Raw genomic sequence first — 26,758 nt, forward strand, 5'->3', positions numbered from 1 at the left:
CAGACAGATGCAGCTTTGACCTATGATGCAGTCCACATTGTGTCCGTGTCATACCAGCACGCTCCACAGATGACTGTAAACTCTCTGCAGTGCCATCGCCACAAACCCTGGAGATTTGGAGGCCGCTTCATGAGTTACATAAAAGAGGTGATGATGCACTTGTGCACTGTTGCTTGATCATTTCTCCAACGATACTGATTGAACTGTGAGAAGATCAATAGAAATTGCAAGGCAAGCAGGTACTCATTTTAAATTTAGCCTCTAGCAAAAGAAGTCAATTTGATATGTGTCAAATGCCAACGTTGTCTTGTAAGATAGCATGCTGTTAGACCTATATGCTTTTCAAACAGGAAAAATCATTTGTAGTCATTTTTTATTTTTAAATCAATTGTGTGCTTTATTTAACACAAACTTCTCGTTAAGATTGATTATGTGGTAAACCTTTTGGAGAATAGATGACAACTCCTAACATTCACACTCAAGATTAATGCTCATCGTGCTAAGCTTTCAAAGTCAGTGTTTGCAGCCTGTTCATATATATATATATATATGTATATATATATATATATATAATTATGATTATGGGATGTAAACAGAGTGGAAAGGGAGTAACCGCGACGATGAGACACGCTTTTCACACTGTTTTCCCAACAATCTATATGTCATAAACACTTATCAGGGTACCTTCATAGCAGACGTCTCCTAAGTAACTGCCTTACAGCATGCCTCCACCATACCAAAGTAGAAAGTAAAAAGTGTTTTACATGACATTGATACAGACACTCAAATGTTGTCAGCGAAATATAAATTTGATTACGTGAATTATCCCAACAAGGATTGCAAAGTGCAGGACTTCCATTATTCTCTCGTTGCTTTGGGCCCTTGTAATTCTTGGCCAATGGCTGAAGAAATCCTCAGTCGTGTGGATATTTTTACATGCTTTGGTTCGAAACAGAAATGTCCGGTTGAAAACCTTTCCTAATACAGACCAAGTGCAAGATTCAGGACTCACTTTGGGCCAACAGACTTTCCCAGTCTGAATACACCCTTAAAAACTTCATTCGGAAAACCAAAGGGTTGTTTTTACATGAATTAGTACTGGTTTGACTTCATGAGCCATCTTACCCCATCTTTTTTTCTTCTTTACTTTTTGGGTTTGTACTCTAGTAGAATTCTTTAAATTTAACTTTAAAGCAGTTAGAGTATATGCCTCCGTATATCTCCCAGTGCTTATTCATTCTTTTATAGCATGACAGCGCGCAGTCCCAACCCCTTTTTGTGTGCCACTACAGTTCCTAGAACCAGCCATTTTGGCTAGGCCAGCCACCTTCAAATGTCACAATAAAAAAAAAACCTTTTGTCATCCTGTCACTGTCTTGGTCTGCACTATAACTTCAGTGACAAAGGCCTTTACAAGCAATTTCTCTCACACAGTGTACTTTCCCTCAAAGGTACCTCCAACTCAGCTCTTTCAGATTTTCCCCTGAGGAAAGTGTGTGTGGGTGACTATGTGTGTGTGTGTTCTCCAAGGAGACCAAAGGCCAGCTGTAATTCCTGTAATCAGAGGCCAGCCTTTTTCCAGTCTTGATCACAACCATATAGTCAATTTTGAGTTGATAGCTTGTTACTTTACTCAATAGGAAACAAGGCCAGAATGGGTCCAAAACAAAACGGTGTGTCTTGTGTTGACCTTTAAGCCAGCAAAAGTTGAAAGGTTTTGAAGCAAGTGGGAGGTGTGTTTTGACAGTAAAAGGTGACTACTTTTGGCTGCTTTAGGAGTTTTTTTTTTTTTTTTTTTTACCAGTTGGCGTCATCACTGATGGATCAAAGCCTGTGTTACCTTCCTCATCCTCTCAACATCATCCAGATGTGCACAGTTTAGGATTGATATGGTAGAAATCTCTCCTTTGCAAAAATGCAATACTTTTTGAACTACAAAGATATATAATTTTATGTTTTTTCTCCACAAAGAAAGGCAGAAGAATAACAGTCCCCCAGCACACCTCTTTTAAAGTCCAGCTTCAGTCATATTTTGATATATTTTAAAAGTGTTCCCAGTGGTCTAATTATAAGGATTAGACATTTTTAGTCACAATCCAAAAACGTGTCTTTTTCCAGGACATAGTTTCTGCAGAGTGGCAGTAGTTCATTAGAAATTAGCCTGAGTTGTGGGAGGGGCCATTACTTCAGAGCAACCCCGCCCCAAGTGGATGCATCACAATGGAGCAGAGCAGGGAGCTTTTGGCCCACGCAGCGTATTTTCTATGAGACAAATAAGCTCTTTTTCAACAGCATTTTTTGCCTGCTCCTGATTCACAACATTTTGAATAAGGAAATACTTTATTTATGTCCTCCATCATCAGAAAAAAATGTAACAAGAACATTTTAAAAACACCAAAAATGCCATTTTCATTGGAGTGGGACTTAAAGATGTCCTTCGGATTTGAACTGCATGTTTTTTTAGAGAACTATCAGAAATTAAGATGTATCTCTTCTTTTGTTCAATAAACTAGTTGGCTTGTTTGCAAATGTGAATACTGACATTTAATGTCTGTCAGGTAAGCAAAGTGATCTGACTGTTGGCCCTGTCTAAGTTTGAGTTTAGTTTGTGCATACCCCGTAGCCCTACAAAACAAGATGGAATGAGCTACAGCATTAGAAATTGACAATAATATACAGGAAAAAAATGAAATAACAAATATTCAAAAAAGTGCAAGCAAAGCTTTATGTCAAAAGTCACTACAAAACAATTAAATAGAATTTTGCCAAAGCATATGGGAAAACACTAGTGGATTGGTCTAATAAATGCTGGATTTCTGTGCACGTCAGCATCTGCAGAATGACGAGACTTTAACCACACAACAGCTGCCAAGTGTTCACACAAACAAAGTTGCCAAGCTGTGCAGGTTTCTAGATGTGTTGTTCACAAAGGCATCAAAACTAAAATGCGAAAATGTTTTCGTCCATTCTTAATTAAGAGAGTATGATAAACTGGAATCATAGGATTATGCTGTCATTGCCTTTTTTAATTCCATTTATATAATGCAACAGCCATTACTTTATAATGTATATTTATAATATATTCTAACAGCAGGGGGCGCGGTGTCACGGTAAACCGCCCAACACCCCCCCCCCCCCCAACACAAAATCCCCCAGTGGCCGCGTCGCAAATGAATACAATTACAGCGCAGCATTCTTTATTAAGAAAATAACAGTAACAAATAACTACTACCTATCTAACTAATGAACTAACTATATAGATGTTGAAGAATGACTATGTGTTTAAGTCAGTGCGCTGCGTGTGTAGGAGGAAGGAGCGCACACAAGTGTGTTGGGGGTGCGTGTTGATTCTTCTGCAGCGGACCACTCTCGAGCTGCAGGCGAGGCTTTGTCACCTTTCCGGTAGCCATGAAGCCTGACACCCATGAAGAACGCGGAGCAGGAGGCTCCGCCTTTGTTTATAAGGACACGTAACTTTGCGCTGCACAAAATAGTTCCCAAACAAAACATGTAGTGATATTCATCACACTAACAGTTCGTGTTTGGTGTTACGGAGTGAGGAAAAACAGTAATAAACCCCCCCCAACACAAAATCCTCCGACGGGCGGCCGTGTCGCGCACTCAAGAACGCACGCAGCTTGAAATGAATACAATGGAAATTAATAATTAGAACGCAGTAAATTTGTCGTATTTTCCTCGGATGTCTATGTGCTGCTGAAACTAACGCGTGTGTGTAAGAAGAGGGAGCGCGTTCAGCGCTAGAAGGAGTGAGAGCCGCGTGCAGGGAGTGAAGGAGAACAGTAATAAAAGGTTTCCCCCAGAAGCCCTTGAAGTCTGAACACAGAACTAGCAGAAAAAGTAAATTATCAGCAAAGATGAATGTGTTTAATGTGTTTATTATACTTCCAATCACCCACCATATGCAGAACTTTCAAAAATAAATAAATAAATGTGCAGTGATGCGGTTATCGTCACACCCCTAACTATAAAGCTATATTTTCTGGCTGTTTAGCAGTTTTTTGTGATTTTTATTCTTGTTTTTTTTTTAATCATGTTTTGTGTGTTCCCCCCCTGTCACAGTCACACCACGTTCATGTTGCTAATCATGCACAGCTGTCCTCATTTAAGCTAATCAGTCTCTGTGTATTTGAGTGTCTGGTTCTCAGTTCCTCTGGTCAGGTTATCTGTTTGGTCATAGTTCTTAAGTTCTCCCTTGTTTCACAGTTTATTAATGTTTGACTGCTATCTTTGCCTGGTTCCCTGCAGTTTGGCTCCTTCACTGTTTCTGATTTCTAATGGCTCATGTCCACAATATTTCCCAGCTGCTCATCATCTGACAGAATCTATGATTATTTGAAAAAGAGTAAAAATAAATCTGCTTTGCAGCCAGGCATACAAATCATAAAAGGGTAGATTTACAATGTACAGCAAGCAACATATTTTAAGAGTTGTATTAAAGAAATGATCCATACCTTCTCTTTTAAAGCATGAGCAGATATGTTTGATACTCTCTTTAGGCATATTTGAGGAGTGCATCATGTCTGTTAAGAAACAAATGCAGCTCTTATTTACACATACTTCCAGAAAGAAGTGCAACGTCTTCTGAAGGTCAGATTGGCCCTCAGGATGTGATATGGCTGTGGCATATATGTCACTCTGTGAATTAAAGCTGTTTGAACATGCCACCCACCTCGATGGCAATAGGCCAGAGCCAATGAGGTTTGGGAGGCTTTTGAAAAATAGAGTGCCACAGATTTCTCCTTGAGGCTTCAATCTTGTCATAACAAGTTCCAGCAAGCTTTACAGGCTGGAGCTGCTTGTGCGGATGTCACAATTTGGGGTCGGAAAATCAGCTGGAGCTTGATGGTGATAAAGTACTTTATTGTACCGAGATCTCTAAAAACCCAGGTTTTCTTCAAAAGTGGTTTGCCCCACTGATGATGGGGGGGGGGGCAGTCAATCTATAGTGAGTGAGGACAAACGCCAGGACTTAAGGAATCACTTTTGTCCGCAAATGTATTTGTTTGGGTACAAGCATGAGATGAGAAGAGAAGCTACATGGCACCTGTTGGCTTGCATCCATTTAATATGGCAGGTATTAGGGAATCATAATAAGGGGCAGTTATGCACCCCTCCCCCCTCTCGGGGAATCAAGCAAAAGGAGATGGTTGTTAATTAACTCCGCAGTCTGGAGGGAAAATGCGTTGGAGGCGCTGAGATGTAAAATGTAATTAAAAAAGGAAATGCAGCCTGTACACTTTGTGTTTGTACTTTTGCTCTGTGTATGTGTGGGTGTGAAATTGCTTTCAGTGAAAGACAAAATGTGTCACTGTGTGATTTGTTGTTGGGAATTGCATACATCTCTGTACTTCTTTGTTTGGTGCTGCTATTGGAGAATTTGATGCAGATGAGGAATATAATGCAATCTCATGCAACAGCTCTAACACGTGCGCCGTGACCACATTTGGGATGTAAGTCAGCTTCTTTGGTGCAATCTGGCGGTGCAACTGTAAATTCTTGCAAGTTAATAAAAGAAAACCAACAATGCAAAAAGACTTCTACCCATAAATTGACTAAAGTGATGTTTACTTGTACAAATACACGAATATTAGCAATCTATTCCTGTAAATTCGAGTATGAATATTTGTGACATCCGAGATAACAGATTTGTGATGTTTACAAATATTGCAAAGGAAAGTAAAATACATTTCAGACAATTCAACTGCAGAAAAATGTTGGATTTTAAATACATAAACTAAACTACCGTAAACGTATGTGCTACTGTGTGTGCCAAAAGTGAAGTGTCTTTGAAAGGTCTTATTTTTAAAGTAAAACTATCAAGTGTTGGTAGATTTAAAAGATAGAGAATAAAGTTCAGTTACTGAAATAAGTTCTGAAAATTTTTTGTTTTGTTTTAAATATAGTCAACAATTTGAATACATAAATAAATTAAAAACACGACACTTAGAACATTATAAACAAGTCATAGTAAATTAAGTGATGTGATGTGACTGTCTGCAGGCATAACAGGGAAGCCGTACCAGAAGACGTCTGTAAAAATGTTCATCTAAAGGGAGTGTGTTTTTTTTTTGTATTTCTATAAAAAATGAAAACATCTGTTGAAAACAGTTTTCAGTTTAAATTATAGGACTGTTAGTGTTTTCTGGTTGCTGTTGAATCATTTTTATGGAGATTTTGCTGTGTCTTCATTCACTATCTTTTCTGTCATCTATCTACTGTAACTGATGTCAGTAAAACTATGAGGATGGGAAAAAAACTGTCAACAGTTTCAGGATTGGTTGTTAAATGATCCAAAGTAACATTTACATGTCTTTTGTTTACTGCTGAAGTTATCCAAGAAGTTCACAAAAAAGCTTGAGTGTGCCATAGTTCAAAGGGACAAATACCATTTCTTTTTGTTCTAAAATTTCTGTTTTTTAATGTATTTTTGATATTTTCTTTTTATCCTGATCTATTCTAATAGCTATTAATTATGGTCATTTTTTTATTTCTAGACATCCAATAAAAAAAATGATAACCATCCAAACATAATATATTGAAGATTAGTAAGAATTGTGGTTTGTTCTGTAATTTTATGACTTTGAGTTGTGAATCAAATTGGATCGTCACCGAAGTAATGAACCACAGCCCTATTGTTTTTACATCAGTTAAAACATAGTTTCTTTTGTCATCGTTTTAGCAATATTTTTTATCTTTTAGTCCCACTGGGATGGTTTGACTGGGAGGCTTTCCTTCAACAAGACGACTGGTCTCCGCACAGACTTCGATCTGGACATTGTCAGCCTTAAGGAGGATGGGCTTGAAAAGGTAATGTTTTGGCTGTAAAGAGACATACAAGTCAAACAACACATTCTAAAAAAAGTTTCTCTTGATTATTGTATTCTCCACACTGTAGGGCACATCGGATTTTAAGGCGCACTGTCAATGAATTGATTTATTTCCAAATGTATATAGGGCGCACCAAACTATACCTGTCGATGAGACAAAAGAGTCAAAAATGTGTCCATCAGTTAGTCTGACTTTATTAACTGCATTCGCAGTGGTTCTAGAACTGGTTTATAACGTGCTACACATTACCTATGCTAGCTTATTCACAATACCTACAACTTCCAATCTTTTCTGCAACACATAGAACCCCATGACAGTTGCAGATGGCAAGAAAATTTCAGGAAATCGTCAATGGTGCCTCTACAACCCACTCATGAGAGATCAGTATGATACAAAAAAAAAAAAAATCCCCAAAAATATGTTGGTGACGCATAAAAATAACCACAGTAAGCATATTATCAATACCACCCAACCAAACATTTTGACAGAGCACTGTTTGCCTCTCAAAATCTCTTTGACATCAGTATATTAGGCACTTCAGATTCTAAAGCGCAGTCATTAAAAAAAAGCCTTTGTGGAAAATATGGTGTTTAAACTTTTGCAAGAACTGTACACCATTTAATTTTCAGGTTTTCCGTTTTTACTCAATAGGAAAGAGATTTGACAGTACCATTTACCTCCTAACAAGGAAGCAAATTGCTTGGTGCAACATAAACATAAGTTAGTGGGTCATAAAGCAAATTGGGCCAGAATGCACATCAGGGTGCTAATTGCCACCTCTCTTAATGATAATTTGAGGTGAAGCCCAAACTGCTGTTTTGCTGGATTGAATTGTAAAGGCGTGTTTTACTTGAAAGCAATATACAACAATTGCTATTTCTTTTTGAGATTGGAGGGCAGTTGTTACAGCTATTTTAAAGCTGAATGGCTTTTATATAGTATAAATACTCAAATGGGGATAAGAGCCATTAGAACGTCCTCCTTGAAGGTTAAAGACTTTAAAATGGCAGAGGCTTTCCAGCTTGTAACCTAGCAGTGAGGAGCTGGTAATTCTGCAGCTTTAGTATAATTCTCCTTCTCACTGGCATCCTGTCTTGCATCTGGTCAATTAGGCCAAAGCACTGTCGTCTTAAAGCAAAATCGCCTTGTTAAAAAGTACTCGATGGGATATTAGTCAAACAAATCCTACGTACAACCATGATTCAACATTTTCCTTTTTTTTACCGCCGTGGAATCGGCTTTAACTGTCTGAGCCTTTTTAAGATGTGCTCTTCTTTTACTTGTCTTCTAATCCAATTAAATTAAATATTAACGCAAGTTTGAACTCACAATTGATTTATAAACAGTGGAGCTCCTTTGACTGAACTTGCATATCCTTGGGATGTTAAAACAAAATAGTAAAAAGAAATCTTGGTGTTAGTGTTTTTTTTTTCCTGTTTTTTTATTTTTTTTTTAAATAACTTCTGAATAAAATATTTGGCTAATCCTGTTTAATGTATTGAGCTAATTGTAATTGGGTACAATTAGAACAAGTCGTGCAAAGCGGAAAGCATTTTGACATTTTTTTAAATTCTCTCCTGGAGTCCTCTTTGGTTGTGTGACGAGCTGTAACTAATGTGCTTTTCAAATTAGAGCATATGCCTCTCTCTGGATTATGCAGGGAGGACATTAACAGACATTTTTATGTGCATGTGAGTGTGTGTGTGTGTGGGGGGGGCGTTGTACATATCTAAATGGATCCACCTCAAGCACAAACCCCAGTGAATATTAAAAGCTCAGTGTGTAGTAAAGGAGGAAGCGGAGGAGGGTTTTGGATGAGAGCTTGACTTGCAAACAGATATTACTACAGACAGCCACAGGACTATTTGTGCTAATGATATGTTTCGGAGTGTTTCTCTACAGTGTGCAGAGATGTTTGCCTGAAGGCTTTATGCATGTATAACTTCTTTTATTTGTTGAAATCGCTTGGGTTGTCAAACCAAGATTGAGTGGAAACATTTCTCTCTCAGTGTAATCCAGCTAGTAATCTATCAAAACTATCTCACAAAACGATCCCGTTTTGTTGAAATTAACTAGAACACGCTTAGTTTAACATTATTGCTATGCAAATGTTAATGTTTTTTGAGTAAATCAATATTTGTGCCAACATTTATTTGCCCTTTAAATGCCTTACTTAAAAAAAAGGCAAAACCTTGTTTTGACAAGCTTTGCCCACAATGCTTTGCTCCCTCCAAATAGGTTCTTAACCACACCCTCTTTTTCCAAACTGGTAATGTAATGCTGCCAGGGGTCTATTCAGCCTGTCATGAAGTAGATGGTTGGTGCGGGGGGAGTCTGCTGAGGTCATAACTCACTTGCAAACATGGCACACTCAGCTGCACAGTTTTCCTCGTCCACAGGTGGGGAAATGGAGTGCGTCTGGAGGTCTTAACATCACAGAAGTGCCAAAGCGAAAAGGCATTAACATCACCGATTCCCTGGCTAACCGCTCCCTCGTCATTACCACTATTCTGGTAGGTCACACTTGAAGCCTACCTGTAGGAAAAAAAAAAACAAGTCCACAGTCAATGCAGCCATGTACCAGGAAATATTTCAAGGTCTTCATGCCGCCCTCTGATGAGAAGCTTTACGGAATTGCTGATTTTATTCTCTAGTAGGACTCTGCTACTGCTCACACTGCCAAAAATACCAAAAACTGGTTCAAGATCATAGTGTTGTGTAGATTGACCAGTAAACTTCCATATTCCAAACACCCAAAAAATCTTTGGGTTGTTTTTAGTAGACTCAACAATGTAGATGACCTGAAGGCAGCTGTCAAAGCAACCTGAGCTTCCAATAGACCTACGCAGGCTGATCATCCCCACGCCACGGCAAACTCATGCAAAAGACATCCATCAATATTTTGGGTTCTCTGCACTCAATAGATGAGTGTTTTCAGAAGTCTTAAATTGTCTTAATTGTTCTTGTTTGATTTTCTAATGTTAATATTCCCAAGAAATACGTTCTCTACAATAAAGGCTAGAAAATGGAAATCTTTTTTAAAATTTTTCTTTGCAAATCTTTATTTTTAAATTACCTGAAAATTGTTTGACAGGTTTCCAAATATTCCTTTAAAAATACACCTGTAATTTACTCATCAAACTAAACTGTAGCACAAATGTCTTTACAAACTGTGCTTTTAACCACACACACTAGACATTTAATCTTTGAAATGTCTGCATGAAACAAAATGGCAGAAATTAACCTAAGTAAGTAAGCTACAAAAAAAAAAAAAAAAAAAAGGAAAGACAAACATTTACCAGAATGCATTAATTACACATTCACAAAGACAGACACAGGAAATGCCTATTCCAAATTCACATTACCATTAATTTGTAGTGGTTTGTACTTAACTCTGTCCCTGGCTCTTGGTATCTTTTTGGAGCTATCAGGGAGGTGAAGGAAAAGACGTTCCAGTGTACACCCCTTCAAACGTCAATGGTAAACACTGTTATTATGCTTATATTGGACCACAAAGCTATAATTATGACAAGAGAGGTTGTTGTGGGGCATAATTAATGCCTATCAGATGCCATCTCTGTGTGTTTCTGTGTTAAAGTGGAGAAATATAATAAGGACATATGGTTTATTAGTGACCTACTGTACTCGGAAGTAGCTGTTGCTGACTTAAAGTCATAGTCGGACAGTTTTTCACCTTTCAAAGTTGGGTATTACACTTAAACTGTCTTATAAGTATTTTTAGATTACAATTTCATTTTTATAAGGAACATGGGAACACTTCTTATGCTCTTTTTTTTTCCAGAAGAAATTAGTTTGGGAGCTACAAAGTTTTTAAAATTCCTTTAACCTCCATTTCAGTATCAATTTCTCATCCTAGTCTAATGAAATGGCACCAAACTGATTCCTAGTGACGCATGAACAAGATGTCTGACAGTGTTATTGTAATAACTTTGTAAAAAAGATTAAGACACTTAATGTTTTCTTTCTTCCTCTTACATTAATTGTTTGCACTCCATTGCCCACAATGTCTCTGCACAGAGCCCACCTTCCTCACTCTTGCTTTATGCATGCCCATGCTGAGACTGAGGGGGTTGAGATGAGATAAACTCTTTGATTTGAGTCCAGATCCTGGGGAAAAAGCAAGAAACGTAGGCTAGAAACAGATGGTAATTGCTTTGTTGCTCAACACAAACATTTTGATCATGAAGTTGAAGGAAAAAGTTGATTTTGTATTGAAAGCATTATCATTATGGGGAACACACGATTTAAGGTAAAACCTGGAATTTCTATTTTTAGGACTTTTTATTCTGGTTTATTTACCCGAATGTTATTTTAAGATTTTTATACTAAACATTTGGTTTCCTTTTTTGCTTTCTACCGTGCATTTGTTATTGATTTTGAGTTTCAGCCCTTTTTTAATGCACACAAATAATTTAAATTAAAGAAGAAAAAAAACATAAGAAAACCAAACAAGGCAATGGGGTCACCTTCACAAGAGAGTCAATTACTCAGCTACCGGGTTCAGTTAGTAAATTACATGTCTTGCTATTGGGGGCAATAAATTATAATACTGCTTTAGAATAAATGGATCAACTTGTTTTGAAATGCACAGCAGGATATGCTAGTCTGTCTGCCAGGAAAACGGTAACAGTCCCTAAATAAAGGAAGCCATTTATGAGCAATTCAGTGTTAGTCATTGTCACTGCAGGCATAGGCTCTGCTGCGATCCCTTGGAGGATTGTGACAACTGATGAGGGCATCATAAGCATGTTCCATTTCACTGCTGCATTCTGTTCCTAATCAAGCTTTTACACTGACCAAATTATGAGCAGCCAGGCAGAATGTTACAGGCCTGTAAATAGTGGCAGTCATCTATCCTATAAAAAACCGTCCAGCCAAATAGGCCAATGCCTGACAGGACAAGATGATTCAGACTTTATAAACACACAACCATTACTACCAATAATACTCCGCTCATCATATTATAATAAAATGTTTACTACTGGTAAAAAGGCAGCCTTTAGATGGGAACATGAGATGCACCTATATGCATCATTTTTTTTATTTCAAACTGCTCTACAAGCAACATGTAACTGTTCAGAAATTCAAACTTCCAAAACAATTTCTACAGCCAAATGTGCAAATGTTTTCTACAACCATTATGTGTATATTTTCTACATTTTCAGATCAAAGGCATATGAATAAAGCAGTTTTGAAAACATGTTTGTTTATTGCATCTTTGTAATCAGTAATTTACATTTTAGCTTTGCAGCAATGGTCCACGTCCACAGTGCTGTATGGTTGCAATTTTATTAACAAACATTTGTCTTGAAACTTGAAAATTTATTAGATTCGGAAATAGTTAAATTGCTGAAATTAAACATCATCTTCCAATGAAGCAACAGCTAAGCATCTCTATGCTTGTCCGGTGTGAACACCACAGGCTTAATGCAAATTGATGAAACCATGTATAGCATGCTCTTGAATGCAACACATGCCGGGTGTGAATGTAGCATCATATGAAACTGAGAAGAGAAAAAAAAAGGTTATTTTTACGCAAATGTAAGTCTGTGATATACTGTAAAGGTAGTCTAAATCCTACACTCTCTCTGCCCAAAAGAAATCATCTTTTGTGTCTTTTGTATTAACATCCAATTTAGTTTGTGGGGTTAATTTGGTAAATTCAAATGTATTTCCTGAATTTAATTAGGTAATATTATGTAATCAAAAAAGTAAAATTAGGATACATGAAAAATATAACATTTAAGGATATAGCTTTAAAAATAAATGATGGAAAAACTACTGGTAACTATAAATGTGTTTATATTCCCCAAAAAACAACAGTCTGAGGTATTGAGCCAGTCCACAAACAGACACTCCAGTCTGATGGCATCTGTGGGAAGCAGGCTCAATCCAAAGAGGTTTAAACTGACAACACAGATGCTCCAGCACATCTCTCTTCATTGCAGTTCATCAGAGCTGTTTTGGAGGCATGACACTGACCTGTGTAGCAAGGGGTCGTACTGCTGTGCTGATCAATGCACTTACATTCAAGTCCCAATTCGGCACAAGAATCCTTCCATTTAGTGCCTTTGTGTAAAAAAAAATAAATAAACACAACTGAGCTTGTTTCATATTTTAACACTCCCTGTTTCCACACTGACCTTGAATGTGCTGTCACTATTTGTTAAGTGCAACAGGGACTCGTCAGCTCAGATCACTTTGCTTCAATTAGGTGCATGTGCTGAAACAAATTGAAAAAGCTGACCTCACCATTGCTTCTCATTTGATCTTTTGGGTCTCTGCAGGAGGAGCCATATGTCATGCTTAAGAAGTCTGACAGGGCGCTTGTTGGAAACGACCGTTTTGAAGGATTCTGCATCGACTTGCTGAAAGAGTTGGCCGGCCTCCTTGGCTTCACGTATGAGATCCGTCTGGTGCCTGATGGGAAATACGGCTCTCAGGATGACAAAGGCCAGTGGAACGGCATGATAAGGGAACTGATTGAACATGTAAGTTTCTCTTCTGTATTGTCTTATTTGCAGCTTTAACAGTAAATGTGAGGCTCCACTGCAGCTGATTTTAATAATTTTGGCACAATGGGTATGAAGTCTGCTTTTGATAATGGTTAAGTACGACTGCCAGCACCTGCATCACACACCAATTAACACTGAGTGGCTGGTTTGTTAAAAAGATGCAAAAAACTGCTTCACCTCTTTTTAATGGTTATTTACCAAAATAAATGTTTGGCTTGGGAGTTGCCAGGCAACAGTCAGTGAATCTTAAAGGAAGGTACAACTGCAGCAAATACAATTCATATACCAGTTTTTTTCTTTACCAGTCAAAAGGCTTTACCTCATTTTGCTGAGCGAGTTTTACCAATTATATTCCGTTTTAACTAAAGGTTTTGTAAGTTACTTTACTTTCTTTAGAAATTCAAGTAATAAATCTTTAAAACTAAATTGTGTTGCAAAAGTAGATTTCTGTGTGCAGTTTCTGTATTGGATGGTTTGAGTGAAATTAAACCAAATAAAGTAGGTGGTGAGTATGTGTGCATACGGAGAAAGTGTTGTCAAAACGATGCTTGCATGATTAAGTGAGGGTCAGGCAGAGCCTATCAAGCTGTGTGTTACATTTATGGAACAACTATGTCCAAAAGTTGCTTTCAGTGAAGAAAAAAAAACAACTTCATAAAGTTGTAGACATCAGATTTTAAAAAAAGTGATTGTGATGTTTTACATATTCTGAGGCGTAGTGGGCCATTGTAAATGTGTCAAACTAAAAGCTTTCCATGGCCACAAAGCAGCCTCAAGTCCCAGTGATGGTAGCAGCTCTCTGCTGGCATTTCATAAGTGTCCCTGTCGCTGCTCTCCCTTTCTCTTTAGCTCCATCAGGTCAGCACTGTACTCAGCTGAAAACTTGTAATAGCTTAAGTGGCATTTAGTGGAGGGAATTGTATGGCAGGAGTCAATGGAAAGGGCTGGAGAAGGTGGACTCCCACTGCAGTATTCTTTTGTAAAAAAACAAGCTTTTTTTGCTGGGTCCATGCAGAATTTTTGGAGGAACAATTGAATTATGAAAAAATTATACTTACATAGTGCTTTACTGCCTTCTTAGAAGGCCAAAAAAAGCTGTACACCATCCCATTCCCCTATACACACACACATTCACACACTAATGGTAGTTTTACTGAAAAACACTGGTGTTAACTTGTAACCACCAAGAGCAATGTGCAGTTTAATGTCTTAAAGCCATGTCACATAGCCAAGATGTATTTTTTGCACATATTGCACTGATGAAAATTAGTCATACGTGAATATACGTGGAAAAAATGAGAGAAGTTGTGGTCTTTACGTGAAATTTTCACAGATGTATCATATATACATCTGAGACATCGAAACGACAGAACGAATTAAACACACAAAAACATGTTATTCAACGTAGAACATGAACCGTGTGTGATTTTTGCACTGTTTGTATGCAATTTATTAGTGATATGTGCGTCAATTATGTAATTTTGATGTGATACATGCGCCGTATACGTGATATAAAAGTTATACATCGGTGGTACATGCGTGAATATATACTGTTAGACATACGTGGAACGGTCATGGAAATCCACAAATTTGTATCTCACAAAAATCACGCGCAATTGTGTAAGATTTACGTATTAGTTGTGTATAACCAACGTGTAAACTGTGTAATTCTCAACCAACTAAAAATTTTGAACATCTCAAAACAATATTCATGTAAAGAACCGATGACCAAAACCCTCCATAAACATCTGTGCACATCGATGAATGACAAACAGATGAGACACTCATGAATTACATATATCATGCATGTATCCCGAAAGGCCAAAATTTCATATGCGAAAAATGCACAAAATGTACATAATGGTTGTGTGACGTGTCCTTTACCCTAGGACACTTTGACAAATGGGTTAATACCAAACCTGCGATCTTCCAATTAGATCACTTCTGCATCAAGATTTAAAACAGAGGAGCTACATGTTGCAGCACTGAGTTAGCCCACTGTCAAAAGCAATTAAATGAGCAATGTACTCTGTTGTAACATAGTTAACAGTGTTTATTGAGGAAATGGCATAGATGTTGTATACCTATATAGCGCTTTTCTACCCACAAGGCCCAAAGTGCTTTACAGTCACACATACATTCAAACTCAAACTTTATTTATTTATATAGCGCACGTTCACAATTCACACACACGTTCACACACTGGTGGCGGCCCCGCTTCCGAACACTGGCGCTAACCTACCACCAGAGGCAGGGTGGGGTTCAGTGTCTTGCCCAAGGACACTTCAACACATGGGTTTGCAAGGTGGGAATCGAATCTGCAATATTATGATCATCGGTCTACCGCCCTACCGCTGCTCCATGGCCCCCCGTAAGGATGTAGCATCTGGTCTCTTTGACCCAACCCAAAACGTTAAATAATTTATATACATTTTAAACCTTAAAAAAAGAGAATAAACATCCAAAATGCTTCGTTTTTGTTCTCATATGTGAATATGAAAATTACATTAATTATTGAAAGGACAATCATTTTTACATTTGGGTCATTTTTTACTGGCTACTTAAAAACTCCTAGCCCCTTTTTGTAATACAGAGAGATAAGCTGCAGAATTGCTTACTGAAAAAGTTTACCTTTACTTTGTCAGTTAGATAGTGTAAGAAGGAGCAAAGGTTGAAAAATGTTTTTTTGGAGATAATGATATAGATGTAATCCTTAAACATCAATCATGCATATCTGCACTGAGCCAGAATTTCACAGAAAACAGTAAAACACTTGAATTTCATGAAACTGTTTTTATATATATATATATATATATATATATATATATATATATATATATATATATATATATATATATATATATAAAAAGGTTATAATCACATTTTCTTTCTTGTAGTTTCCTGAGAAACTTATTGGTGGTTCTTTTAAAGGTTTACACCCAGATGTCAGTGGAGCATCTGAATGAGATTTCTGCCATGTTCTCAGGTGCAATGATTTAGCTTTGTGTGACATGCAACTCCGTAATTTTCTCTGTCACAAAGCTCACTGCTGTGCCAAAGGCCACTGTTTCGAAGGTGTTAAATGATGCAGTACGCGTTGTTAAACTTGATTTAGTCAAAATAGATGATCGCTTTAATCATGCTGTGATGCAAATGTTAATAGCATCCTTAGCACATCATTTGTTTCATGGTAATTAATCTTTGCACCGACAGATGCACTGGAAGGTTGTAGCCAGCACTCTCGCTCTTTGTCTGGGCAGAGAGAAGCTTGAATAAATGCATTTTAGAAACTCTGACTATAAGCAGGTAGCATATTTGTGGCACTTTTATTTAAAATTACTTGATCGCAAGCATTGAAGGCTTTCAAGTTGATGAACAAGGAGTTTTTCTGACACAGTGGGAGAGTGGAAGAAGCCTTAACTGCAGGGACAAGAGTTCAATTCCCTCAAGAGCAACTTGTGTTCATCTTATCTGTCAAAGTGCCTTTGAATAAAGCAGCCATGATTCTGTTGTCAGCGTAAAACAAAAGGCAACATTGTTTCCCCCCCAATATTAGTATCGGTCTCATAAAAAAATATTTGTATTTGTTGGCTCTTTTAATCATGCAACACACCATTTTTCCCAGCATTCCTAAAGTTCAGTCCAATTACCACATATTCTGCTGAAAATATAAAAGCATTGTATGCAAACATGCACAAATAGTTGCTTAAAAATGTTATCACCGCATGCTTGGAGACAAGCTCCAACCTGGAGCTCTTACTTTAGCTTTAGTGGTTTAAATTGCAGTTACGTCCATAGAAACATTGTGATCCTTTAAGGCTGTTGTCAGGTGATGAGGTCTGGAGGGACAGCACCACTAAACCCCACCATCTGCAAACCCAGATAAAACCTGTGCCATGTGCCTCATAGCAGGGTGCTATCAGGTTATCTTGCTCGGACCCAGTTTGTGTACATAGGCAGGGAGCAGAGCAAGAATGTGCCGCATGTATGCTAGCTCACCATAGGGATCTCTGGAATCTCACGCTGGTTGATCTTACAGCTGAGTGGCAGGTTGCTTCAAAGCTGCAGTTGGCAGCAAAGAACTGAGCAAGTGTTGTGTGATGTTAAAATTTGAATAGTTTAAGGGAGACAGCAGATGCACACCAAGATCCGCTGGTTGTGCCATCGTTCAGTCTCTTCAGAGGCCAGTGCGTTTTTACCCACCATGGTGCAAACCACATTTGGGGCCACATTCAAAGTGATGCAAGTATTTTTCTGACCTCTGTTTACTGTTGCATAGCTGTTAAATAATATTTTTGGAGACATTTTTCACTAAAAGAGAATATTTTGTTCATGCTAAAAATAAGTCTTAAAGTCCCATTTTTTTGCCAAAATAAAATAAAAAAAAGTGGGCATAGTTTCTGCAAAGCAGCAGTAGTTACTTAGAAATTCACCTCTGAATTGTGGGCAGAACCGTTGACGCGGAGCAACTTCACCCCCCATTCCCCTCTCCAAAGCCCCTCTCACCCCAAACCTAACGTTACTGGTGCAACAAAAATGTTGGAGCTATCCAGCTGTACTCTTTTGAGACAGAAGAGGAAAACAAAGAATCCTATGTCTAACATCAGAATGTGGCGGAGCAAGGAGCTGGTGGCCTGCCCAGTGACTTTTCTAAATCACAACTACGCTCTTTTTCAAACAGCATTTTTTTCTTTTTTCAAATGTTCGAGTCACGATTTGAATAGAGAAATAATCAGTCTTTACAGTAAGATTTATGATTTATGATGCACAAACATGATGCATGAATGTTGGTGCACATCTTGCACATCGAGGTTCAGCCATGAACGTGCATTTATTTTATTCTTGCTGAAGTTATTCCTATTGTTTTGCATCAAAGTTCTGAAACTAACTTGTGAAGTAACTGAATGGGGTGAAAATGCACCAGTGAACTTGTTTCTGCAAGAGCCGTTACTCTCCCACTGTTTGGAGTGTAGCGAGCAAAGACAGCCTCCCTTTGTGAGTTGTGTTGTTTCTTCGAAGGAGAGAGGTATCGGAGCACGAACCAAGCAGCTGCTTTCATTAACCTCCTGTCCAGGCCTCATGTAGAGCTGCTCGGAGCCGAGTGAGCGTGGGTGAGGGGCATTAAAAAAACTGTAACCTTCAGGATATGTAGTAATAAACCTACACTGGGTGACTGGAACTTATCTGCTCGTTCTCAGACGTGCCTTGCATGACCTATTTGTCATGTGACCTCCTCTCATTTTCAGCCAATGAGCTTTTTATATTAAGATGCATAATAAATGAAAGCGTAAATGTTTACTAAGTCAGTCACAGTGTGGATCACAAAGTTTCCTCCATATTTATGCATTCTTCAAAGTCTGAATTGAAATTTTATTGGAAAAAATAGAATGTTACTATGGTAACTATCAGGACCACCAACTTAAGTTCAGGACATCTGTGATAAATACTATGTCATTTTAGCATGAACTACAGTGTTTGATTAATGCTATGTTTGCTCTGGGCATGTGGCGCACGTTCACAAAGCACATTTTACGCGGCATAGATTTTTTATTGGAAGTGGTCGAAGGTGTAATACTGAGGCCGGCGCAAACTTAGCTTTAGAGATCCTCAAGATACAGGCTTGTTTTTACCTAAACCAGCTGTCAAAAACAGTTCAAAAACAAAACATATTCAATAAACTCTATGATTTCTGTTTTTCTGCAGAGAGCAGATTTGGCTGTGGCTCCTCTCACCATAACCTACACACGGGAGAAGTTTATCGACTTCTCCAAACCCTTCATGAGTATGGGCATCAGCATCCTGTATCGCAAGCCCAACTCCACCAACAGCGGCTTCTTCTCCTTTCTGAACCCCATGACTCCAGATATTTGGGTCTATATCCTCCTGGCGTACCTCGGCGTTAGCTGTGTTCTTTTTGTCATTGCGAGGTAAGTACAGCTATGAGTTTTGGAGCAATTCGACCTTCCTGCTTGTCTCTGCCAGGTTTGCGGTGCCGTCACAGTAATTTACTCGGCTATTATTACAGGCCGGGGTTCGAGTGTAAACCGGTTTTTCATACTGTGTGAGCTGGTGGGTAGTGATGAAGGCATTTAAGTCTGCACGGGATCTCTGCAGCGAACCAATAGGGAAGACAAATGCAACAGAAAAAGAAATAATGGGAAGCTGCATGTTCTATTCGCTGCGTAATTTTCAGTGTGACATCTTTGGATCAAACATGGATGCTTGTAAATAAAAATAAAATAAAAATATGATTAAAAAAAACATAAAACAGTCAAAAAACAAAAATAAATATAAAGAACTCAAACACCTGATGTGAAATTGCATCATTATCCTTCGCATACTCTGTTAATAATGACGTTCGGGCTGTAGCCAGTCATTCACAATTATGATGGTGATCTATGATCATCCCTTTTAAATTTATTTTTGGGTCATGAATATGATGAATATCCCTTTTAGTATCACTTTATTCATTTCCTGCCCATTCAGATGCAAAGTGGTGTTTGAGGACGTTCCAGAAAAGCAGCAGTTTGGAGAGAGTCTTTAGGCTCGAGAGCAAACAGCTGCACCCTTCTCTCCTCATTTGTTGTTGTGAGACTAAACTAACTCTGGAGTGGCTTCAGAGGAGAACAAAATGATCTTAAACTGTTCCAGTTAGTTTTTGAAAGCCAGTCTGAAAGTAAAAGGGGGCCAAAGGGGTATCAATAAAGTTCCTTTAAAGGAAAAAAGGATAGTCAGAAGGCTACTTCAAGCAGAATGGGTTGACTTTGAATTCAATGTCATTTTCTCAGCAGTTGCAGGCCTGGGTTTTTAAATTCTGTGCTTCACATTCATTATTACTCTGTCTTAACATATAAACAAACCCGTGCAACCAAAAAAAGAAAAAGTATAGCAAAACACAAACACATGCTTGCGTATAGTTAATATTTGAACAAAAACAAGAAAAAGTTTTTAATTTTGTTTGCCTAAATTCAGCTTTCAAAATTACATTTAAATTGTACATCAAACATTTAGACACTGCTGGCTTGATATGATGAATAAAAATATATATTTTTTTCTCTCTCGAATTTGCACAGCAGGATTAGAACCTTAATATAAATTACCTTTCTTAACATTTATTGCTGCACAATAGTTGTTTAAACCCAAAATGGCTTTCCCACAGTGCATCACTGGAAAAGGCTGACAAAATGATGGATTTTTTTTCCCGTATGCTGTGAAACTAAAGCATCATTTTATTAAATATAGGCGCCCTGCTTTTGAAAAAGGATTGTTTATACAAAAACAAACTGTCTTTGGAAAATACAGCAGATGACTGTATTTGATTGAAGCTATAGATTGGGTAGTCATAGAAAACCTTTTTGTTTGTTTATCAGAACATCTTTTCATTTAAATATGATGATGCATAGATTCAAATATATCTGTCAGTGAAAAGAGCAATCAAAACATGAAGGGTTCTGCAAGGACAGTAAAGAATTTGACAGCAATGGCTGTTCATTTGTGAGGTTTCAAGTCCCATTCTGATCAAAGTTGGGTTTTCAACATGTTCTTGTGGCATTTTTCTCGTGGTGGAGGACATATATAAAATAAAGTTAACATCGCATTTCTAAGTGTTTCTTTATACAAATCATAGAAGAGCAGATGAAAAAAATGCTGTTGGAAATAGCTGTGACATACTACGGCAAGCCACAAGCTCCCTGCAAACTTGCAGATAAATTGATCCACAAAAGTCTTAGTTTTCCTCGTCTGACCTGGCATTTGGCTCAAAACTGCATGGTTGGATTGCCTCAATACTGCTCACCATTTTTGTTCCACCGCTCATGTTAATTTGTGGGTATGAGGGGGTGTAAGCTAGTGGGCAAAAGTGTAAAAAAGGAAAAAAGGGGATAATAGGAAATGAAGGTAGGCTTACTCTGCACCAACGGCCCTGCCTACAACCCAAATGCGAATTTCTAAAGAACTCCTGCCGCTCTGCAGAAATTATGTCCTAGAAAATGACTTTTTTTTAATTATTATATTGGATAAAAATGGTAACCCTTTAACAATAAATCAAATGATGATTGTAGTTGGACTATAATCGATAGATATGTGGAGACAATTGTATGACATAGTGACCAATGAGTCCTTCCAATTTATGGTTGCTCCTGTCATTATGAGACGAAAAAGTAAAAAATAAACACATATTCACCTGTTACACAACATGTTCTGAACTGTGGCTGAGACGCACTAACATTGACTGTGTTCTTTGTTAATACTCTTTGCTGCGTTGAGATAAGTTATTTCCAGATCGCTCTCTCTGTGTGTAGGCTGCATTGTTGTAAGGATGCGCCGTGATGCAAGCTGATGTCTGTGCTTGACAGCACAACCTTTTTAGAAATTAGCTGAGAAACCAAGAGTGATGAATCAGAGCGGTTACACTGTCTCAGTAAAAACTGCACTCAAATCATTTGTGACTCATTTAAAGCCCGTTCATGTGTATTTTGGCAGTCTCCGCTTCTCTACCTTTGCAATCATATTATTAACTGGCCAAGGCTTTCGTTTTAACATTCAAGTGCAAAATTAGGCTGAAGGATTTCTTTTAAGAGGTAGCAAATAAAATATTTGCACAACAGCTGTTCAAGGCCATTTCCGGTGAGTGCAAATATTTGTGTTGCAGGTAAATAAAAATAAAAACCAAAACAAAATCAAATGTGTCTGTTTCTTCAGCGTAGTTGTTGCTTTTTTTTAAAAATACAAAATTTGAATAATGACTGGAAAAGGCAGCAGAGACAGTTTTTATGATTAATCTTCGGTCCTCTTGAGTGTGTAATAAAAACAGGATAATGAAACATTAGGAAGTATGTCTGCAGTATATGTAATTAGATTTGACTCCATCAATCCCTTCAAAACTATGAATCTTATTTAATGTCGCTTCTTAAGAATTATTCTCTCCTGAAGAACGAAAAAACAAACACCAGTTTTCTTTTTTAATTTTGTTTTGTGGAAACTGTCTTTTTTTTCCTTTCTTTTACCTTCTCAGCATATTTTCCAGCAAAGGTACCTGGAGTATGAGCTCATGGTTCTTGTTATCATCAGAATAAGGAGCCAGATAGAAAAAGAGAGTTAGAAATACATTTAAAGTCAGAATTGAAGTGACATTTAACACGTTTTATCTCAGCGTTTGCCTGCGAAAATGACTTTTGCAGTAAAGGTGCACGGCAGGTTCTGCAGATGTCACGTTAAATGGCAAAGATGTGGAGAGATGCATGTTTTATGGGTCTGTATGACTTGAAGACTTTTACCCCTCACACTCTCAAACATGATGTTTCATCTCTTCTAAATTATGCATTTTTCAGCCTCTGTGGTCACCTTTGATTATAATAGTAACATTGAATGTTTTTTAGAAAAAACTGTATTCATACTGGGATCAGTTATGAGTATGTTGAATTTTGTAAAAATGTTTTAATCGGTAATGCTTAAGTAAACAAATAATAAATAACCTAACTATGTAAACAAAACAAATGCACACATAAACTATTAACTAAGGTGGCACACAAAAATTGAATGTAAAAAAGATAAGGAAAGACTTCTATTGTGACAGTTTTCTGACTGTTTACAGCTGTGGTTACTCAGTCAAATCTATAAATCGAATTTAAAATGGCTATAAAAGAACAATTTTTAAGTTGAGAAGTTTATAAAATCTATTTTTATGAAGAAATATTAGTGTTTGATTTGGAAAGACCTAATATGTTGTTCCATCCATTTCTCCCCATTTGCTAGGTTTAGCCCTTATGAATGGTACGATGCCCATCCCTGTAATCCAGGATCAGATGTGGTGGAGAACAACTTCACCCTCCTCAACAGCTTTTGGTTTGGAGTCAGCTCCTTGATGCAACAAGGTATGGGCAAAGCTTCTGAAGAAGAGGTTTTGGTGTTTTTTTGTTTTGTTTTGTTTTTAAGTCTAATGCCACCAGTTTGACAATTGAGGCCAAGAACTTGCAGACTTAAGTCAGCATTTCTGTCATTTGAACGTGTCACCGGCTCCTCCTTTCAGGATATTTAACCAACAAGCTCATGATCGTTTCCAATTTGATTAGTTATATAAATCCTGGGCATGGTGACATTAGCAAAGAATCTTATAAAGTAATTATTATATATTTATATTAAAAATATATTTCCTCATCAACAAGATTGTATTTAGCTTTCAGGATGTAAAGGAATTGCATGTCAGCTTGTGAGAAACTGGAAATGGCAGTCAGTAATTTCAATTGCCCTTGATGTTTTAAATGTAATTTAAATGTTGCTGAAGAATTTTTGTCTTTAATTAACCACAGGCTTAATAAAGGTGTCTGATATGAATTTGGACTTTTATCAAATGTAGTTTATGTAAGTATTTTGACTGGTTTTTAGCCTCTAGTGTCTACAACTGCTGACAATGAGACAAATAGTTGGTAAAACTGGGCACAAACCGTGCTAATGTGGTCAGTAGGTGTCTGGATGTCACCTGTACGACAGAACAACTTCAAGCCAAACTTAGCCTTCAACTGAAAGCTTTATTTCATATTTCAAATGTTGTTGTAGCAGAGCAATACCAATAAAGGTGATTTTGATTCTCATTCTGATATGATGGTGAGTGTCAGGGACATTCAGCAAAAAAGGCGATTTTCTTTCCCTCACTGGAAAAAAACAGACTTGTCATTATTGGAGACAATTTAAATGCAGAAATGCACTGAGATAAGATTCTGCAACCTGATCCAATGTCTCCAAACTCCCCCAAAAAAGTGCCTTGCACAATAAAAGGGGGTTTATCAAAGATCACCTATAGAATTTAGGAGGGTGAAATGGCCTTTGAGCAGCTCTAACCTTGTTTCAGGATCAGGTTGGCTTATTGCTTATTTTTTAATGGAGACAAAAGTCAATGAAAGCAAAAGCTTTTTATTGATAACTGAGATGATTCAGTACAAACTCTATGGGTAAATGCCTCCATAACTAAGTTTCTTGTAAATTATGTTAAATTGAACAGGAAGCATAAAGCTGTGTTCACACCGAATGCGATTCGAGCATCAGATTTGAGTCAGACACCTCTCTTTTGATGTGGGTCAGATTTGCTGGTCGACGCTTGTCCAAGTGTGTTCATAAGCTTGACGCCCCAGACTCGTGTGGGAGGAGCTATCACATCTGAATCACGCCCGTTTTCCGCAGCTCCTTCTGTGTCTCTGTGACCCAGTTTAAAGGCTTGCTGTCCTGCATAAGTCCAAGAGAGGAAAAATGTGAAAAAATAAAAATAAAACTAGAGGATGTTTTTATTAGTGTCTCAATGAAAATAGAAAAATATCATTAGATTCAGGAGGACTGAGATGGCTGCCTCTCCACGCTGCAGTCGCTTTCTGTCCACCGACCAGCCAGCCGCCCCAGGGCCGGCGTACCCACTTTCACCCAACAGTTGCCAGGACGGGCTCCAGCAAACAGGGGGTTAAGAAAATGGATGGATGTTCAGGAGGAGAATACTCGCATCAATCAGCCATATTGAAATGGATTCTAACCGCTGATCGAGTCTCTGAAAAAGTCTCGTGCTTCAAGCTGAATCCCTGATTGGTTGACAAATATTTGAACTCTGGATCTGCCGCACCTGATGCTTAAATCGCACCACAACACTCAAAACGCACTGCTGCCATACTGACGCGCTGTGCCCCATGCTCAAATTGCGCCATAGCACCTCAGATCACGTCTGTAAATTGACTTAACATTGAAACTAGATGTCCCCGATGCGTGAATCGCATTCGGTGTGAATGCAGCTCAAGATTTACTAACAAGACGCACTGTTACAAGTAAAACACAAGTTTGGTTGTAAGTTTATTTTTTGTGCTAAGCTTGTGTGATTTACATAGATAAATGCTAACCAGGACAAGTGTGATTTATAGATTCTTAAAAAAATAAATCCATCAAATATGAAGAATATAACTAAACTTAAAATGTGTTTGTTCTGACTAAAATGTGGAGTTGGTTTCTACTCACTGGGACTCCCTGATAGTGGGGAGCGCAATTGAAGGGTCAGAAATTATATAATGAAGTTGTCTGTAAAGAAACGGAAATGGGCAAAAAAATGTACAAAATGTTTAACCTCACCATAACAAGACAAAGCAAGAGGGCTTAGTGAGACTCTGCAGCAGATCTTTGCCCACAGGGACCGCAAACACATTCAGCAATTCATTAACCCCAGAAATTCAGCAGCACTGTTGTGAAACCACGTCGCAGCTCTGCCAATTTGCTGCTGCATGCAAAGAAATATGAGTGTGCTGGAAGACGAAGGGAAGAGCGCATCAAAACAAAATGAGCTAGTTAGTAGTGTATATTATTAAACCAAACAGGAGAGAAATTTCAATTTCAATTCATAACACGCCACACAGGGTTGTTTGTAAATGCCTGAGCTCCGCTGTTTCTCATTTGCAGTCGCAGACTCAAGCTGCTGCTAATCAGCTCTTATTCATAGTTCCCTGAAAGCCATTTTTCACACCGCAATATCAAAACTAACGTAAAGACCTTGTTACATTTGTTTTTTTATATGACCACTTGCGCATTACCTGTACATTTTTTTAGTTTTCTGCACGATTTTGCTAAATTTAGAAAAAGTCATGCAACTAACCAAGTGCTTAAAAATAACTTGGCTATTAACATACGATGTGTCTGACTTTAAACTGACACTGATGTTGGATTTCAGTGACACCCATTTGAGCTATAGTGCCTTGTAGCACACGCTGCACAGAGGTGCCTGCAGAGAGGTGTATATTTTGTCGGTGTCACATTAACAGAGATCCCTTGCTTGTCAGCCAGCTGCGGTGACAGCAGCAGAAGCGGAAGCCATTTCCTTGACGCGTTTAAAATGCAAATGGATGGGTTTGAGGAAATCAAAAAATAAAAATAAATAAATAATGTACGCTTCCAGCTTGTCTGTGGGAGGAAGGTGTCAGAGACAACAGAAAGAACATAAAGTATGAGGAGGTGCAAAAGCAAACACTTTTTGTCTTCTTTAGATGGTTTTCCTGGGCGTCTCAGTTGGGTTTTCTGTTCACAACAAACAAGTCTGATCATTTTCAATAAATCACTTTTCTGTTTTGCTTTAAACCCTTATGATTTGCAGTTTAAAGAGGAGAATCTTAAATGTAAAGCAAATAAAGGTATCTGTAAATAATTCAATTACCTGAAACTGTGTTAAATGTTAACCAGAAAAGGTTCAAAGCAGAATATTTTGGAGATTTATAGATTTATCTAAAAAGTCTTTCCTTTAATGTGTCTTTTGATCCAGCAGATGTGATCAGTAGTGATTTATTTTTTTCTTTCTCATGCACAATGCTCTCTGCTGGCACTTTCCTGTGCGTGAGGTCAAACACAAGTAAATGACA

General features: G+C 37.9%; 1 protein-coding gene across 1 annotated transcript in view; it reads left to right on the forward strand.

Annotated features, from left to right (window-relative positions):
• grik3 (glutamate ionotropic receptor kainate type subunit 3) overlaps positions 1 to 26,758 on the forward strand; it is a 159,312-nt gene that overhangs the window by 77,308 nt on the left and 55,246 nt on the right. Inside the window, exons 7-12 of the mRNA XM_020710304.3 lie at positions 4 to 147; positions 6,721 to 6,828; positions 9,249 to 9,362; positions 13,158 to 13,361; positions 19,089 to 19,312; positions 23,139 to 23,257. Coding sequence (XP_020565963.1) covers positions 4 to 147; positions 6,721 to 6,828; positions 9,249 to 9,362; positions 13,158 to 13,361; positions 19,089 to 19,312; positions 23,139 to 23,257 — 913 coding nt within the window. The remainder of the gene's footprint in view (positions 1 to 3; positions 148 to 6,720; positions 6,829 to 9,248; positions 9,363 to 13,157; positions 13,362 to 19,088; positions 19,313 to 23,138; positions 23,258 to 26,758) is intronic.

This window comes from Oryzias latipes, chromosome 16, assembly GCF_053564925.1.
Source record: "Oryzias latipes strain Hd-rR chromosome 16, Olatipes_Hd-rR_3.1".
Taxonomy (NCBI): Eukaryota; Metazoa; Chordata; class Actinopteri; order Beloniformes; family Adrianichthyidae; genus Oryzias; species Oryzias latipes.